The sequence below is a fragment of the Oncorhynchus kisutch genome, linkage group LG1 (genome assembly GCF_002021735.2).
Source record: "Oncorhynchus kisutch isolate 150728-3 linkage group LG1, Okis_V2, whole genome shotgun sequence".
Taxonomy (NCBI): Eukaryota; Metazoa; Chordata; class Actinopteri; order Salmoniformes; family Salmonidae; genus Oncorhynchus; species Oncorhynchus kisutch.
In genome coordinates, this window is record NC_034174.2 from 6,378,380 (window position 1) to 6,393,379 (window position 15,000).

Genomic DNA, 15,000 nt, shown 5'->3' on the forward strand with positions numbered 1-15,000 from the left:
GGCTCACCACTGCCCAGGCTGATACAGTCCTGAGAAGAACAGGGAAGTACATATTGATACAGACACACACGGACCATACAATTATGTAGATTGTTTCCCATACAGTACCAGTCTAACCTTTGGATGCACCTACTCCAGGGTTTTCCTTTATTTCTACAATTTTCTACATTTATAGAATAATAGTGAAGACATCAAAACTATGAAATAACACATATGGAATCATGTAGTAACCAAATAAGTGTTACACAAATCTAAATATATTTTATATTTGAGATTCTTCAAAGGAGCCACCCTTTTCTTTGATGACAGCTTTGCACACTCTTGGCATTCTCTCAACCAGCTTCATGAGGTAGTCACATGGAATGCATTTCAATTAACAGGTGTGTCTTGTTAAAAGTTCATTTGTGGAATTTCTTTCTCCCTCTTAATGCGTTTGAGCCAATCACTTGTGTTGTGACAAGGTAGGGGTGGTATACAGAAGATAGCCCTATTTGGTAAAAGACCAAGTCCATATTATGGCAAGAACAGCTCAAATAAGCAGAGAGAAACAACAGTCCGTCACTACTTTCAGACATGAAGGTCAATCCGGACAATTTCAAGAACATTGAAAGTTTATTCTGTTGGTCACAGACACCTTTAAAAAAAAAGTAACCAGTCCGTTAGCCTCCTGTAAGGCGTCACATCTCTTTCACGTAGAGTTGATCAGGATGTTGGTTGTGGACTTTCGAAATTTGTCCTCCCACTTCTCTTCAATTGTTTCAATTGCTGTGTGAAGTTGCTGGATATTGGAATACACTGTCGTATAAGTCGATCCAGAGCATCCTAAACATGCTCGTTGGGTGACTTGTCTGGTGATTATGCAGGCCAAGGAAGAACTGGGACATTTTCAGCTTCCAGGAATTGTGTACAGATCCTTGTGACATTGGGCCATGTATTATCATGCTTGAAACATGATGTCATGGTTGTGGATGAATGGCACGACAATGGGCCTCGGGATCTCATCACGATATCTCTGTGTCAATGACCATCGAAGGTGAAGATTTGCCCACTGAAGTCGGTTACAACGCCAAACTGCAGTCAGGTCAAGAACCCGGTGAGGACGATGAGCTGCTCTGAGACGGTTTCTGAAGAAATTCTTTGGCTTTGTAAACCCACAGTTTCATCAGCTGTCCGAGGAGCTGGTCTCAAATGAACCCGCAGGTGAAGAAGCCTGGATGTGGAGGTCCTGAGCTGGCGTGGTTACACGTGCTCTGTAGTTATGAGGCCGGTAGGACGCACTGCAAAATTCTCTAAAACAACATTGAAGGCAGTTTATGGTAGAGAAATGAACATTAAATTATCTGGCAACATCTCTTCCTATGATCTTCCTAGACATCTGTGGCATTGTGTTTAAGAGTGGACTTTTATTGTTTCCAGCACAAGGTGCACCTGTGTAAAGATCATGCTGTTTAATCATTTTCTTGATATGCCACACCTGTCAGGTGGATGAATTAACTTGGCTATAGAGAAATGCTCTCTTGCAGGGATGTAAACAAATTTGTTCACAACATTTTAGAGAAATAAGTTTTTTGTGGGCATGGAAAATATCTGGCATCTTTAATTTCAGCTCAACATATATAAACGTTGCGTTTATATATTTTTTGTTTAGTGTATAAAACATATTCGTAAAGTCGCCTGACGTTTTAAGGTCTTCAGGAAAAAAAACACCTACTTTGAGTATTTCTCCGTCTGCGAAGAGCACGTAGACGGAGACCTCAATGTTCTTCTGGACACTCTTGCCTCCTCTCTCAAAGTCTCCTCTTTCCAAGGTGAGGTAGAGGTCGTTACGGATGTCACCTGGGGAGATTAGACAGACAATTTACATCAAGGGGCTCAACTTTGGTCGCATCAACAACGGGTTGTTGGTAAAAAATAAATAATAATAACTGACTGAATGAATTCACTTTCGGTAGATTGGTTGGTCAAAGTAGTGTCTGTTGGATAGGCCTTGTAAGACGTGACGCTATGGATATTTCTATTTGAACGAAAAAACCCATTTCTGTCCGGCTGAGAGAGGCTGTGGAGAGTAGAGTTTTACACCCAGATCTTCCACCTCCAGAGCCCCATCCCTCTCCTTCACTTCCCCTTCCAAAACATGACCTTTTCCCTGGGTAAACACTCAGCTAACTGGCCTGTCTCCACCACCCCCTGGATGTGCTGCTAGATGCCGAAACACCACATCGATCTTTTCGAAACTGTTGACCTATTTACCCGCACACATACACACACGTATGCATGAACATACACACACATACACACACACGCGTCAACATACACACACACACGTGTCAAAACACACACACACACACATGAACACGCAAAAACACACACACACACACACACACACTCCATCCTATTCAGAGTGATAGCCAATGCTCTCATTTCTCTTTTTTTCGTCCTGGTTCTAAAGTTGTTTTAGTGATGCATTAAAGATGAGGAAGCAACATGACTGTATTTTAACTACATTATTACAGTAATATTACTACAGTTTAACTACATTATTACAGTAATATTACTATGATTTAACTACATTATTACATTAATATTACTATGATTTAACTACATTATTACATTAATATGACTACAGTTTAACTACATTATTACATAATATCTCTCTCTGTTGCGCGCTCTCTCTCTCTCTTGCACTCTCTCTGGTCTTCTCTCTGTTCTCTGTTCTCGCTCTCTTTATCTAGCTCTCCCCAACCCCACTCTCTCTAACTCACTACCTCTCTGTTTCTCCCCCTCTCGCTTACCTCGCTCTCGATCCAAACACCCATCAAATCCATCTCATCTTCTCCAAATACCACCTTGCCCATTTAAAGAATGTGAAAAGCCTCCACTCACTCATTCACAGTCCTCATGTGATTGCAAAACGGAAACGGAGATATACTGTATACCCATAAGCATATAAACATCCGTGGCCCCGGAGGAGATTACCCTTTATGAGGAAAGATTGTATAGGAAGGATGACGGTAATATGAATGTGAAGATAGACAGACTGTGTTTGCTTTCAGCGCCTGGGTAGACTGTGGCTATGTGCCAATATCCAATGGCATATCACTTAGGGACGTTGTAACACAGTCCGTTAGTATTTCTGTGTTCATATTAAATAAATGATATAAATGCCGGAGATGCTAGGTGGGAGTATCTACATCCATTTTTTCTCTATCCAATTGGTAGTTACAGTCTTGTCTCATCGCTGCAACTCCCGTACGGACTCAGGAGAGGTGAAGGTCGAGAGCCGCGCGTCCTCCGAAACACGACCCAACCAAGCCGCACTGCTTCTCTGACACAATGCCCACTTAATCCGGGAAGCCAGCCGCACCAATTTGTCAGAGGAAACACTGTACACCTGATGGCCTTGTCAGCGTGCACTGCGCCCGGCCCGCCACAGGAGTCGCTAGTTCGCGATGGGACAAGGACATCCCTGACGGCCAAACCCTCCCCTAACCCGGACGACGCTGGACCAATTGTGCGCCTCCCCATGGGTCTCCCAGTCACGGCCGGCTAAGACAGAGCCTGGAGTCAAACCAGGATCTCTAATGGCACAGCTAGCAACTGTGATGCAGTGCTGTGGACCACCACCTCACTCAGGAGGCCCTCTGTCATGCATCCTAAATGGTAACCTATTCCCTACATAGTGCACTACTTTAGACCAGGGCCCTATGGCACCCTATTCGCCACATAGTACACTACTTTAGACCAGAGCCCTATGGAACTATATTCCCTATATAGTACACTACTTTAGACCAGAGCCCTATGGAACCCTATTCCCTATATAGTACACTACTTTAGACCAGAGCCTTATGGAACCCTATTCCCTATATAGTGCCCTACTTTAGACCAGAGCCCTATGGAACCCTATTCCCTATATAGTGCATTAAGTTTGACTAGCACTAGATGATATGTGGCTGCAATCACATGGTGGATCGATGGTATCTGGGTCTTAGTAGATCGGACCCGATTAAAGCTTTAATTTCCCATTAGCTGCCCATGACTCACACACACACACACACAATCAGGTATGCTCACACACACACACAATCAGGTATGCTCACACAAACATGGATTATTTCTGGTTATTTTACAGTAGCAGGAAGGAGTCAGTCAGACACTACTGAAACATGACTTGTTGAGTAGTAGGCTAGATGTGTCCATGTAGGGCTGAGTACTAGGCTAGGTGTAGGGCTGAGTACTAGGCTAGATGTAGGGCTGAGTACTAGGCTAGATGTAGGGCTGAGTACTAGGCTAGATGTAGGGCTGAGTACTAGGCTAGATGTGTCCATGTAGGGCTGAGTACTAGGCTAGGTGTAGGGCTGAGTACTAGGCTAGATGTAGGGCTGAGTACTAGGCTAGATGTAGGGCTGAGTACTAGGCTAGATGTAGGACTGAGTACTAGGCTAGATGTAGGGCTGAGTACTAGGCTAGATGTAGGGCTGAGTACTAGGCTAGATGTGTCCATGTAGGGCTGAGTACTAGGCTAGATGTAGGGCTGAGTAATAGGCTAGATGTGTCCGTATAGGGCTGAGTACTAGGCTAGAAGTGTCCATGTAGGGCTGAGAACTAGGCTAGATGTGTCCATGTAGGTCTGAGTACTAGGCTAGATGTAGGGCTGAGTAATAGGCTAGATGTGTCCGTATAGGGCTGAGTACTAGGCTAGATGTGTCCATGTAGGGCTGAGTACTAGGCTAGGTGTAGGGCTGAGTACTAGGCTAGATGTAGGGCTGAGTACTAGGCTAGATGTGTCCATGTAGGGCTGAGTACTAGGCTAGATGTAGGGCTGAGTAATAGGCTAGATGTGTCCGTATAGGGCTGAGTACTAGGCTAGATGTGTCCATGTAGGGCTGAGTACTAGGCTAGGTGTAGGGCTGAGTACTAGGCTAGATGTAGGGCTGAGTACTAGGCTAGATGTAGGGCTGAGTACTAGGCTAGATGTAGGGCTGAGTCATAGGCTAGATGTGTCCGTATAGGGCTGAGTACTAGGCTAGATGTGTCCATGTAGGGCTGAGTACTAGGCTAGGTGTAGGGCTGAGTACTAGGCTAGATGTAGGGCTGAGTACTAGGCTAGATGTAGGGCTGAGTACTAGGCTAGATGTAGGGCTGAGTACTAGGCTAGATGTGTCCATGTAGGGCTGAGTACTAGGCTAGATGTAGGGCTGAGTACTAGGCTAGATGTAGGGCTGAGTACTAGGCTAGATGTAGGGCTGAGTACTAGGCTAGATGTGTCCATGTAGGGCTGAGTACTAGGCTAGATGTAGGGCTGAGTACTAGGCTAGATGTGTCCATGTAGGGCTGAGTACTAGGCTAGATGTAGGGCTGAGTACTAGGCTAGATGTGTCCATGTAGGGCTGAGTACTAGGCTAGATGTAGGGCTGAGTACTAGGTTAGATGTAGGGCTGAGTACTAGGCTAGATCTGCCCATGTAGAGCTGAGTACTAGGCTAGATGTGTCCATGTAGGGCTGAGAACTAGGCTAGATGTGTCCATGTAGGGCTGAGTACTAGGCTAGATGTAGGGCTGAGTAATAGGCTAGATGTGTCCGTATAGGGCTGAGTACTAGGCTAGATGTGTCCATGTAGGGCTGAGTACTAGGCTAGGTGTAGGGCTGAGTACTAGGCTAGATGTAGGGCTGAGTACTAGGCTAGATGTGTCCATGTAGGGCTGAGTACTAGGCTAGATGTAGGGCTGAGTAATAGGCTAGATGTGTCCGTATAGGGCTGAGTACTAGGCTAGATGTGTCCATGTAGGGCTGAGTACTAGGCTAGGTGTAGGGCTGAGTACTAGGCTAGATGTAGGGCTGAGTACTAGGCTAGATGTAGGGCTGAGTACTAGGCTAGATGTAGGGCTGAGTACTAGGCTAGATGTGTCCATGTAGGGCTGAGTACTAGGCTAGATGTAGGGCTGAGTGCTAGGCTAGATGTAGGGCTGAGTACTAGGCTAGATGTAGGGCTGAGTACTAGGCTAGATGTGTCCATGTAGGGCTGAGTACTAGGCTAGATGTAGGGCTGAGTACTAGGCTAGATGTGTCCATGTAGGGCTGAGTACTAGGCTAGATGTAGGGCTGAGTACTAGGCTAGATGTGTCCATGTAGGGCTGAGTACTAGGCTAGATGTAGGGCTGAGTACTAGGTTAGATGTAGGGCTGAGTACTAGGCTAGATCTGTCCATCTAGAGCTGAGTACGAGGCTAGATGTAGGGCTGAGTACTAGGCTAGATGTGTCCATGTAGGGCTGAGTGCTAGGCTAGATGTAGGGCTGAGTACTAGGCTAGATGTAGGGCTGAGTACTAGGCTAGATGTAGGGCTGAGTACTGTAGAGCTGAGTACTAGGCTAGATGTAGGGCTGAGTACTAGGCTAGATGTGTCCATGTAGGGCTGAGTACTAGGCTAGATGTAGGGCTGAGTACTAGGCTAGATGTAGGGCTGAGTACTAGGCTAGATGTAGGGCTGAGTACTAGGCTAGATGTGTCCATGTAGGGCTGAGTACTAGGCTAGATGTAGGGCTGAGTACTAGGCTAGATGTAGGGCTGAGTACTAGGCTAGATGTAGGGCTGAGTACTAGGCTAGATGTAGGGCTGAGTACTAGGCTAGATGTGTCCGTATAGGGCTGAGTACTAGGCTAGATGTAAGGCTGAGTACTAGGCTAGATGTGTCCATGTAGGGCTGAGTACTAGGCTAGATGTAGGGCTGAGTACTAGGCTAGATGTAGGGCTGAGTACTAGGCTAGATGTAGGGCTGAGTACTAGGCTAGATGTGTCCATGTAGGGCTGAGTACTAGGCTAGATGTAGGGCTGAGTACTAGGCTAGATGTAGGGCTGAGTACTAGGCTAGATGTAGGGCTGAGTACTAGGCTAGATGTAGGGCTGAGTACTAGGCTAGATGTGTCCGTATAGGGCTGAGTACTAGGCTAGATGTAAGGCTGAGTACTAGGCTAGATGTGTCCATGTAGGGCTGAGTACTAGGCTAGATGTAGGGCTGAGTACTAGGCTAGATGTAAGGCTGAGTACTAGGCTAGATGTAGGGCTGAGTACTAGGCTAGATGTGTCCATGTAGGGCTGAGTACTAGGCTAGATGTGTCCGTATAGGGCTGAGTACTAGGCTAGATGTAAGGCTGAGTACTAGGCTAGATGTGTCCATGTAGGGCTGAGTACTAGGCTAGATGTGTCCGTATAGGGCTGAGTACTAGGCTAGATGTAGGGCTGAGTACTAGGCTAGATGTGTCCATGTAGGGCTGAGTACTAGGCTAGATGTGTCCATGTAGGGCTGACTGACAGTGTAAGAATGACGACTGGGTTTCAATTCATGATGTTCTGCACGCTACAATCAGACCCTTTTTTTATGAACCTAAAATGACACAACTAAATCTAACTGCCTGTAGCTCAGGCCCTGAAACAAGGATATGCATATTATTGATACCATTTGAAAGGAAACCATTTGAAATGTGTGGAAATGTGAAATGAATTTAGGATATTCTAACACATTAGATCTGGTCAAAGATTTAAAAAAATATTTTTAAACATGCGTTTAAAAAATGAAATAATTGTACCATCTTTGAAATGCAAGAGAAAGGCCAAGGTATTATTGCAGCCCAGGTGCAATTTAGATTTTGGCCACTAGATGGGAGCAGTGTATGTGTACATTTTTTGACTATTACAATGAACAATTGCATAGCTGTTCAAAATGTTGTATCGTGACTGCCCAAATGTGCCTACTTGGTTTATTCATACATTTTCAAGTTCATAACTGTGCTCTCTCCTCAAACAATAGCATGATATTATTCCACTGTAATAGCTACTGTAAATACGACAGTGCAGTTAGATTAACAAGAATTTAAACTTTCTGCCAATATCAGATATGTCTATGTCCTGGGAAATGTTCTTGTTACTTACAACCTCATGCTAATCGCATTAGCCTACATTAGCTCAACCTCATGCTAATCTTATTAGCCTACGTTAGCTCAACCTCATGCTAATCTCATTAGGCTATGTTAGCTCAACCTCATGCTAATCTCATTAGGCTATGTTAGCTCAACCTCATGCTAATCTCATTAGGCTACGTTAGCTCAACCGTCCCGTGGGGGGGGGGGGGGGGGGGACACCGATCCCGCAGAGCTTTTAACCGTCTCAGCTGAAGACTAGGAATTAGTTCTTTAGGTCGCATGCAATATTACTCATCACACAAGGTGGTTCACTGAATCCATAGCAAGGAGTTAGCCAGACAGGGCAAAGCAGAGGAAGCGTCAGGCAGACAGAGCAATGTAGAGGAAGAGTCAGGCAGACACAGCAATGTAGAGGAAGAGTCAGGCAGACAGAGCAATGTAGAGGAAGAGTCAGGCAGACAGAGCAATGCAGAGGAAGAGTTAGCCAGACAGGGCAAAGCAGAGGAAGCGTCAGGCAGACAGAGCAATGTAGAGGAAGAGTCAAGCAGACAGAGCAATGTAGAGGAAGAGTCAAGCAGACAGAGCAATGTAGAGGAAGAGTCAGGCAGACAGAGCAATGTAGAGGAAGAGTCAGGCAGACAGAGCCATGTAGAGGAAGAGTCAGGCAGACAGAGCCATGTAGAGGAAGAGTCAGGCAGACAGAGCAATGTAGAGGAAGAGTCAGGTAGACAGAACCATGTAGAGGAAGAGTCAGGCAGACAGAGCAATGTAGAGGAAGAGTCAGGCAGACAGAGAAATGTAGAGGATGAGTCAGGCAGACAGAGCAATGTAGAGGAAGAGTCAGGCAGACAGAGCCATGTAGAGGAAGAGTCAGGCAGACAGAGAAATGTAGAGGAAGAGTCAGGCAGACAGAGCAATGTAGAGGAAGAGTCAGGCAGACAGAGCCATGTAGAGGAAGAGTCAGGCAGACAGAGCCATGTAGAGGAAGAGTCAGGCAGACAGAGCAATGTAGAGGAAGAGTCAGGCAGACAGAGCAATGTAGAGGAAGAGTCAGGCAGACAGAGAAATGTAGAGGAAGAGTCAGGCAGACAGAGCCATGTAGAGGAAGAGTCAGGCAGACAGAGCAATGTAGAGGAAGAGTCAGGCAGACAGAGAAATGTAGAGGAAGAGTCAGGCAGACAGAGCAATGTAGAGGAAGAGTCAGGCAGGGGCACAGAGGGGCTGCACTTACACCAATTTACCTCCGTCTCTATGGTGAGCGGGGGGCAGGGAGGAAGGGCCAGATGGACACCAGGGATGAGGGGCCAGATGGACACCAGGGAGGAGGGACCAGATGGACACCAGGGAGGAGGGACCAGATAGACACCAGGGAGGAGGGACCAGATGGACACCAGGGAGGAGGGACCAGATGGACACCAGGTAGGAGGGGCCAGATGGACACCAGGGATGAGGGGCCAGATGGATACCGGGGAGGAGGGACCAGATGGGCACCGGGGAGGAGGGGCCAGATGGACACCGGGGAGGAGGGGCCAGATGGACACCGGGTAGGAGGGACCAGATGGACACCGGGGAGGAGGGGCCAAATGGACACCAGGGAGGAGGGGCCAGATGGACACCAGGGAGGAGGGGCCAGAATGACACCGGGGACACAGAAAGAGACACAGTAACACATGACATGGGAGAAAAAGAAAAGCAAACTACAGACTGACGGCTGTTGAAAGAGACTACTCTTACCACTTCAATTGGGCCATGCTAAGTGTAACTATAGCTAGCTTGTAGCATGCAGCCTGACAAAGTGCTCTCATTAACTTGTCTCCATGACAACCAGGCCGGCCATCTAACAAAAAAAGAACGCCACTATTTTATTTCCCTTCCATGTAATCAGAGGGCAAGACATTATTTCATCCCCAGATCGGATTGAGTCAGCTGAACCCTACTGCTTCTCAGACCGGGGTCCAAATACTAGACTTTAAAGAATTTGGAAGGGTTTGAAGGGTTTTCTTTAGCCTGCCTGGAGTGCCAGATTGACAGGGTTCCTATTTATTACCTATTGATCTATTAAGCCAGGCAAGCTTTATCAATCACAGATGAAGTGAAATGATGTAAAATACCATTTGAACCCACGTCTGCTAATACTTGCCACCATCAATCCCGTGGAGAAATAAAAATGTATAAATCTATGAATACTGAACCGTACTCTCTGACCAATCAGTTGCTCAGACCTACTGATGTATTGGCGTTTCACTTCAACATGGGGGGGGGGGGGGGGGGGGGGGGAATTTGAACTGATGAGCTTTGTATGTGAATGAATGCAGTAGGGCCTGAGTTTAACACAATGAGGACAGCTGGGAAGCAGATCCTGAGTTTAAGCCAATGAGGATTAACTGGGAAGCAGATCCTGAGTTTAAACCAATGAGGATTAACTGGGAAGCAGATCCTGAGTTTAAACCAATGAGGATTAGCTGGGAAACAGATCCTGAGTTTAAGCCAATGAGGATTAGCTGGGAAACAGATCCTGAGTTTAAACCAATGAGGATTAGCTGGGAAGCAGATCCTGAGTTTAAATTATAAAGATAGACTGGAGCTGAACTATTCACACTAAAACTAACCAATAACGAGATGCGATAATGGAATGAGGATTTAGAAGCTGAGTGGAATATAGATTTTTTTTTTTGGGGGGGGGAGTAAAGTGCAGACAACATCAATCACGAGAGGAATGTGGACCACAACAGTGCACAAACAGATAGATAGACCCAGGGTTCAGAGTTCGTACTGGTCAGGTCACATGGTCAGAATAAAACTTCCTGGGTCCTATTTACCTAGAGAGAGCAGAGACAGGTGTACCACCCTGTACATTACACCTGCCTCATACACACTCCTCAGCCCTGACGTCCACAGAAATACTGATTCTACGCTCGTGTGTTGTAGATGTTTGAAGCACAGTCCTTAAGATTGTCCAAATAAAGTTGTATTTGATTTCAATTGAATTTTTTAAAAAAACTCACCTGGCATGATGACATCGGGGAAACCCAGCTTGCGTGTCAAGGCCACGCCTCTATTGAAGATCATTGGGTTCTCTCTCCTGATCTGTTCCATCTCTCCTCGCAGTAGCTGGAGAGAGATGATCAGACCTGAGGAGAAGAAGACAGAGAGGTGATCAGACCTAACGAGAAGACAGAGAGATGATCAGACCTGAGGAGAAGACGGAGAGATGATCAGACCTGAGAAGAAGACAGAGAGATGATCAGACCTGAGTAGAGGAAGACAGAGAAATGATCAGACCTGAGAAGAAGACAGAGAGATGATCAGACCTGAGGAGAAGAAGACAGAGAGATGATCAGACCTGAGGAGAAGAAGACAGAGAGATGATCAGACCTGAGTAGAAGAAGACAGAGAGATGATCAGATCTGAGGAGAAGAAGACAGAGAGATGATCAGACCTGAGAAGGAGACAGAGAGATGATCAGACCTGAGAAGAAGACAGAGAGATGATCAGATCTGAGGAGAAGAAGACAGAGAGATGATCAGACCTGAGGAGAAGAAGACAGAGAGATGATCAGACCTGAGGAGAAGAAGACAGAGAGATGATCAGACCTGAGTAGAAGAAGACAGAGAAATGATCAGATCTGAGAAGTTGACAGAGAGATGATCAGACCCAGTGGGCACAGACGTCAATTCAACATCTATTGAATTGAACTTCGTTGGTTAAACGTTATTTCATTGAAATGACGTGGAAACAACATTGATTCAACCAGTGTGTGCCCAGTGGGGACCTATCACGACGACGACGAAGACGAAGACGAAGTATCTCCTCAGACCTTTTTCTGTTAAGATCTGATCAGACCGGGATGGTGAAGGGGACAACAGACAAGACAGTTTCACTTATTAATTTCACATTAGAAAACGTTGTCAGGATTTTACCAGACATTTAGAGTTGGTGCCAGCATGGATGAATAATGTGACTGAGCCCTGCAGCGCCTTCCCCACTACTGCAGACACTACAGCATTCTGACATTACTAAAACACTACCACTAGTGAGTGTGTGTGAATATGTGGGACAGGGGGTATGGCGTGTGTTAGCGTGTGTGTTAGCGTGTCAGTGCATATGAGTGTGTGTGTTAGCGTGTGTGTTAGCATGTCAGTGCATATGAGTGTGTGTGTTAGCGTGTGTGTTAGCGTGTCAGTGCATATGAGTGTGTGTGTTAGCGTGTGTGTTAGCGTGTGTGTTAGCATGTCAGTGCATATGAGTGTTTGTGTTAGCGTGTGTGTTAGCGTGTCAGTGCATATGAGTGTGTGTGTTAGCGTGTCAGTGCATATGAGTGTGTGTTAGCGTGTGTGTTAGCATGTCAGTGCATATGAGTGTGTGTGTTAGCGTGTGTGTTAGCATGTCAGTGCATATGAGTGTGTGTGTTAGCGTGTGTGTTAGCGTGTCAGTGCATATGAGTGTGTGTGTTAGCGTGTGTGTTAGCGTGTCAGTGCATATGAGTGTTTGTGTTAGCGTGTGTGTTAGCGTGTCAGTGCATATGAGTGTGTGTGTTAGTGTGTGTGTTAGCGTGTCAGTGCATATGAGTGTGTGTTAGCGTGTGTGTTAGCATGTCAGTGCATATGAGTGTGTGTTAGCGTGTGTGTTAGCATGTCAGTGCATATGAGTGTGTGTGTTAGCGTGTGTGTTAGCGTGTCAGTGCATATGAGTGTGTGTGTTAGCGTGTGTGTTAGCGTGTCAGTGCATATGAGTGTGTGTGTTAGCGTGTCAGTGCATATGAGTGTGTGTGTTAGCGTGTGTGTTAGTGTGTGTGTTAGCGTGTGTGTTAGCGTGTCAGTGCATATGAGTGTGTGTGTTAGCGTGTGTGTTAGTGTGTGTGTTAGCGTGTGTGTTAGCGTGTCAGTGCATATGAGTGTGTGTGTTAGCGTGTGTGTTAGTGTGTGTGTTAGCGTGTGTGTTAGCGTGTCAGTGCATATGAGTGTGTGTGTTAGCGTGTCAGTGCATATGAGTGTGTGTGTTAGCGTGTGTGTTAGTGTGTGTGTTAGCGTGTGTGTTAGCGTGTCAGTGCATATGAGTGTGTGTGTTAGCGTGTCAGTGCATATGAGTGTGTGTGTTAGCGTGTGTGTTAGTGTGTGTGTTAGCGTGTGTGTTAGCGTGTCAGTGCATATGAGTGTGTGTGTGTAAGACTACACGCGCCTCTTCCCTTTAACACCACATATCCTACTACTAGTGGACTTTTAATAAAGAAAATACATTCTCATTCTGCCTGCCATTCTCAGGCTTTTTGCAACCATTTAAAGCACGAGAGCCTGAGGTAATGTCTCTGCAGTAGTTAAAAGTTTCATACATATTGCATGTGTCCCTGAGGATGCTTAACAGCTAACTAACTCTGAGCAGCTGCAGAAACTCCCACGGATGTACGGAGCTGAGGAGAAAGGGAGCTGTCTGCTTCAATCTAAAATGGAGAAAGAAAAATAACGATTCTCGCAAATCAGATCTGCACTGGGTCAAAAAATAATGAGCCACTATATCAGCAGCTATAAGATGAACCGTTAGATATAAACCAGTCAGACCTTGTCCAAGTACACTGTGACGTGGAAATGTGTTGTGGGTAGATGGAGACTACGGTTATGAGGTAAACTGTGTGTTGTGGGTAGATGGAGACTACGGTTATGAGGTAAAACTGTGTGTTATGGGTAGATGGAGACTACGGTTATGAGGTAAACTGTGTGTTGTGGGTAAATGGAGACTACGTTTATGAGGTAAACTGTGTGTTGTGGGTAAATGGAGACTACGGTTATGAGGTAAAACTGTGTGTTATGGGTAGATGGAGACTACGGTTATGAGGTAAACTGTGTGTTGTGGGTAGATGGAGACTACGGTTATGAGGTAAAACTGTGTGTTGTGGGTAGATGGAGACTACGGTTATGAGGTAAAACTGTGTGTTGTGGGTAGATGGAGACTACAGTTATGTGGTAAACTGTGGGTTATGGGTAGATGGAGACTACGGTTATGAGGTAAAGAATGTTTATCATGTAATTAAGGGGGTGTAAGGCTCTGTCCTCCCATTGTTGATTCCTCTCGCGTCCGTCTCAAAGCTCATTGGAGGAGGAGGTCCAAGGTGAGGGACATTGGATCCTCTCCTCCAATGAGCTTTGAGAGGGATGGGTGGACGGGTATTGAGCCTCTTCACGTCCTCTTGATGTACACAATATCAATTAAGAGAATGACATTCATATTGGTAGGCTACCAATTACAGAGATTACCAGAGTGAAGGGAAGTGGTGAAACTGTGTGTCATTCCTGTGAGGGGCTGGGCAGAGGGCGCGAGACACACACATGCCAGTGTTTCACTTAGAATTATTTTTTAGCAATGGTAGCAAAATTAGCGGGGGGGTGATCTCTGACCAAACATTTTAAAGGCCCTCCTCTTGGCCACAGCGATAAAATGTTGCTGTTCTAATGCAAATTTGACGTGGCTTATGCCTTGTTCTTATGCTATCTGAGTGTTCAAACATTAGAACAAAATCAATGAGGGCCCAAAGCCATGACATTTAGACAATTTTAGATTCTCCTTGGCTGTATAGTTTAAACTGAAAACATTTTAAGATCTCAAAATACAATTTTAAAAAACACAGAGACTCCTCGGAGGGGCCTCGGTCCTCGGTGCTTCAAATCAAATCAAATCAAATTTATTTATATAGCCCTTCGTACATCAGCTGATATCTCAAAGTGCTGTACAGAAACCCAGCCTAAAACCCCAAACAGCAAGCAATGCAGGTGTAGAAGCACGGTGGCTAGGAAAAACTCCCTAGAAAGGCCAATACCTAGGAAGAAACCTAGAGAGGAACCAGGCTATGTGGGGTGGCCAGTCCTCTTCTGGCTGTGCCGGGTGGAGATTATAACAGAACATGGTCAAGATGTTCAATGTTCATAAATGACCAGCATGGTCGAATAATAATAAGGCAGAACAGTTGAAACTAGAGCAGCAGCACAGTCAGGTGGAAGTTGAAACTGGAGCAGCAGCATGGCCAGGTAGACTGGGGACAGCAAGGAGTCATCATGTCAGGTAGTCCTGGGGCATGGTCCTAGGGCTCAGGTCAGT

The 15,000-nt window shown here is 45.9% G+C and overlaps 1 protein-coding gene across 1 annotated transcript in view; it reads right to left on the reverse strand.

Annotated features, from left to right (window-relative positions):
* Positions 1-15,000, reverse strand: part of LOC109880617 (dedicator of cytokinesis protein 3) — a 218,797-nt gene that overhangs the window by 77,824 nt on the left and 125,973 nt on the right. Inside the window, exons 14-17 of the mRNA XM_031833718.1 lie at positions 10,920-11,045; positions 9,146-9,163; positions 1,712-1,836; positions 1-29 (exon numbers count right to left, since the gene is read on the reverse strand). The exon at positions 1-29 is cut by the window's left edge and continues 134 nt beyond it. Of these exons, the coding sequence (XP_031689578.1) occupies positions 1-29; positions 1,712-1,836; positions 9,146-9,163; positions 10,920-11,045 (298 nt within the window). The remainder of the gene's footprint in view (positions 30-1,711; positions 1,837-9,145; positions 9,164-10,919; positions 11,046-15,000) is intronic.